At 44.4% G+C, this 2,907-nt stretch overlaps 1 protein-coding gene across 2 annotated transcripts; it reads right to left on the reverse strand.

The window, feature by feature from the left end:
• Nucleotides 1–368: 368 nt before the first annotated feature.
• Nucleotides 369–2,682, reverse strand: LOC107600270 (neurogenic differentiation factor 6-B-like). 2 transcript variants are annotated; one of them, XM_016292116.1, is made up of 2 exons: nt 2,548–2,682; nt 369–1,427 (listed from the first exon to the last, which is right to left on the reverse strand). In XM_016292116.1, the coding sequence occupies exon 2, from the start codon at nt 1,420–1,422 to the stop codon at nt 496–498; it is 927 nt and encodes a 308-aa protein (XP_016147602.1). In that variant the 5' UTR covers nt 1,423–1,427; nt 2,548–2,682; the 3' UTR covers nt 369–495. The 2 variants fall into 2 exon arrangements, with proteins under 2 accessions (XP_016147602.1, XP_016147601.1); XM_016292115.1 differs by having other exon boundaries at nt 369–1,430.
• Nucleotides 2,683–2,907: the final 225 nt, after the last annotated feature.

Consider the following 2,907-nt stretch of genomic DNA (forward strand, 5'->3'; position numbering starts at 1 on the left):
TAAGCCATGGGGTGCAATTATAAGCCACTCGTTAATTGATTCACTTAGAGTAAGTTGATTGTCTGTGTTTATGTATATGCATATATGCATGCATTATGAATAGCATTTTAATATGGGTCGCATGGACTCATGAAGAACAGATATGAATGTGAAAACTGTGGCCATATAAAAGCCAGACTGACGCCCCCGGCTCTGCCACCCACACAGAATATGCCATATGCTGCTATACTTTACCTCTATAGACTCCATGAGAGAGAGAGAGAGAGAGAGAGAGAAAGAGGGCACAATCGTGGTTAACCTCTCAGTCAAAGAGAGCAAATGCATGCCAACCATTCAGACCTTCACCCCTGAGACTGTAGAGTCTATGATGTCTGAAATCAATAGAATGGAGTTTTTTTTCAATATCGTGTGTCGAAATCAAACGCAAACAATCAGCAACAAGCACCAATTAATTAACAGATTAGTGTAACTGGCATCCAACCCCTATGCTCGCTTTTAATTATGGAAACCCGTGTTTAATTCGTCCTGGCTCTGGAACGATTGGCTGCGGGGATGTAAGTCGTAAGGAAAATGGCTGTCTGGGGAAACGCGGTACATGGAGCCCCGACTGGGAACGTTACAGTATCTCATCCCGTAATGGCAGTTCTTACTGTACTCGACTTGGTCCTCGTGCTTTTTAAGCGAGAAAATCCCGTTGTAATTAATCGGGGGACTCGTTTGGCCGTCAAAATGAGGGCTGCTGTTCTCTGGAGAGGCGCTGTCGTAGTAGGACTCATAGGACGCGTAATAGTTGTACGGGCGGAACGGCTTGACGCCGTCGTGGGGCCCCGAGCTGAGGCCGGTGGGCGTGGCCATCTCCGCGTTAGGATACCCGTACAGAGAATCGTACTGAGGCCTGCCAGACAACGACACGTCCCCGTTGTGATCCGTGAGGAAATTTCTGGCGTTCAGCTGCAGGCAGCCGGCAACCAAGTTAGTAGTAGGCTGTGACAAGCCCTTACACAGGGTCTGCACGAACGCCAGCAGGTCGGGTCTCTTCCCGGCGCTCAGAGTCTCAGATAGAGCCCATATGTAATTCTTGGCCAGCCTCAGAGTCTCGATCTTGGAGAGTTTTTGCGTCTTGGAGTAGCACGGCACGACTTTGCGCAGGCTCTCCAGCGCGTCGTTGAGGCCGTGCATGCGGCTGCGCTCGCGTGTGTTCGCTTCTTGCCGGCGCAGTTTTACGCGGTCGCCGCGTCCTTCGGAGAATTTCTTTTTACGCGGACCTTTCTTCTTAGGGACACCGTCCTCGTCCTCCTCTCTCTCCTCCTCTTCTCTGTCAGTGTTGTCGTCCTCTGTCTCCTTGAGCTCTTGGCGAGTGAAGGTGGCACCAAACTGAGAGTCGCGCATCATGTCTGGGTCTTTAAATGGTACGGTTAGCATCGTCCCTGCTTCACGACAAAATCAACAACAAAATAAAGCAGACATGAGGTCAATTGCCCATGGGTCACATAAAGAATTTCAACATTTTCCTTTTTTTTTTTATATGGTGGCTTTGGATGTATGACTAAAGAAAGTCTGTGATTAGCATTACTTGAAGAGACTTGAACGGTTTGCTCAACAATAATGTGATATTTTAAGCTGCTGTTGTTTTTTTATCTTAAGAAATTCACAAAACCAAAACTAGACTGTTAGTTTATGAAAATGTTTCAAAATACGTCTCAGACTTTAATATGTATCTGTTACGGATTCATTTATAAATGTACCCCTAACCTGTATAAATAGGCTAAGTTGCAAGTAAAAAGAGTGCCATTTATTTACAATCTATCCCACTGTATTTTGTGCGTTATTGCGGTCATCAAACTAAATGAGCATCCCAAAAAATATGCTTTTAAACATTGTAATTTAACATGTAAACATTTTCATTCAAAACCGAGCAATAAAAGTTAGCACGTGCAGGAAAACTGTCAAAACACATCAGAACGTGTTTGTCATTGAAATCTAGGCCTACAGGCTGTTTCTTTTTAATCGCTGATGGTTTCTAATAAACATGCATTGAAAAATGTTAATATATACCCCGTCTGGTCGTATATGATGTTTCTAGTTTTTATTTTTAATCATAGCCTATGCATAAATCGTATGTGGATGTTATATATCAAATCAAACGAGAACCTGCTGATTCGGATGACACATATTGTGGTTAATTAACATGACCACATATCAAATCCGTGAAATTGTATCAGTCAACTCAAAATTCGTTTTTGTTAAGTAAATGCATTTTACACAACGCATTACAGTTTCTATTATCATCTCAGGAGGGTGGTGGTCATGTATATTGATTTCATGTAGCTCATTTCTAATTGGTTATACTGGCCGATGTTACTCCTTACACAGACTAACAACAATTACAAAATAGCAAGGACGAACTCAAAACCGTGCCATAGTGCATTGTTTGCACGGCGGAAAAGACTGGAGCTATGCGCGTGACTGTTTAACACAATAAACACAACAACAACACATGCATGCCCAAACTGATTCTCTAAAGCAGACTGGTTTTCCATGGCTCACCTGTTTCTTTCAGTGTTCAGCTCGCATGTTCGGATTCCTCGCGACGCGCAGAGCTGCCTCCCATGTGCTTGATGCGAAGCTGTAAGAATTCCTTTAATCTCCCTCTCCCTCTCTCTCTTTCACAGAGAAATGACACTCATGCCAGGCACCAGAGCTGGTACCCATGCCATCTGCCACTGACGTTTTGTTGGTCACGTGACGCGGTCCCTGGGGACCTTCATTCGGCTCTCATCATCTGGTGCGCGCGGTAATGGGCACCGGGAGGCTCTCATTTACCGTCAGAAAACTTCGAGTTAAAAAAAGAGAGATTAATGCCAGTTCTGCTGCGGCAATAGCAGTGTAGAGACGGCTAAATGATTT

The sequence above is a fragment of the Sinocyclocheilus grahami genome, unplaced genomic scaffold, assembly GCF_001515645.1.
Source record: "Sinocyclocheilus grahami isolate Dianchi unplaced genomic scaffold, SAMN03320097.WGS_v1.1 scaffold280.1, whole genome shotgun sequence".
In the NCBI taxonomy this organism is placed as follows: Eukaryota; Metazoa; Chordata; class Actinopteri; order Cypriniformes; family Cyprinidae; genus Sinocyclocheilus; species Sinocyclocheilus grahami.

Bases quoted from the DNA above. Each gene is read 5' to 3' on its own strand.
- LOC107600270 (XM_016292116.1), bottom strand. From the start codon at position 1,422: ATGCTAACCGTACCATTTAAAGACCCAGACATGATGCGCGACTCTCAG.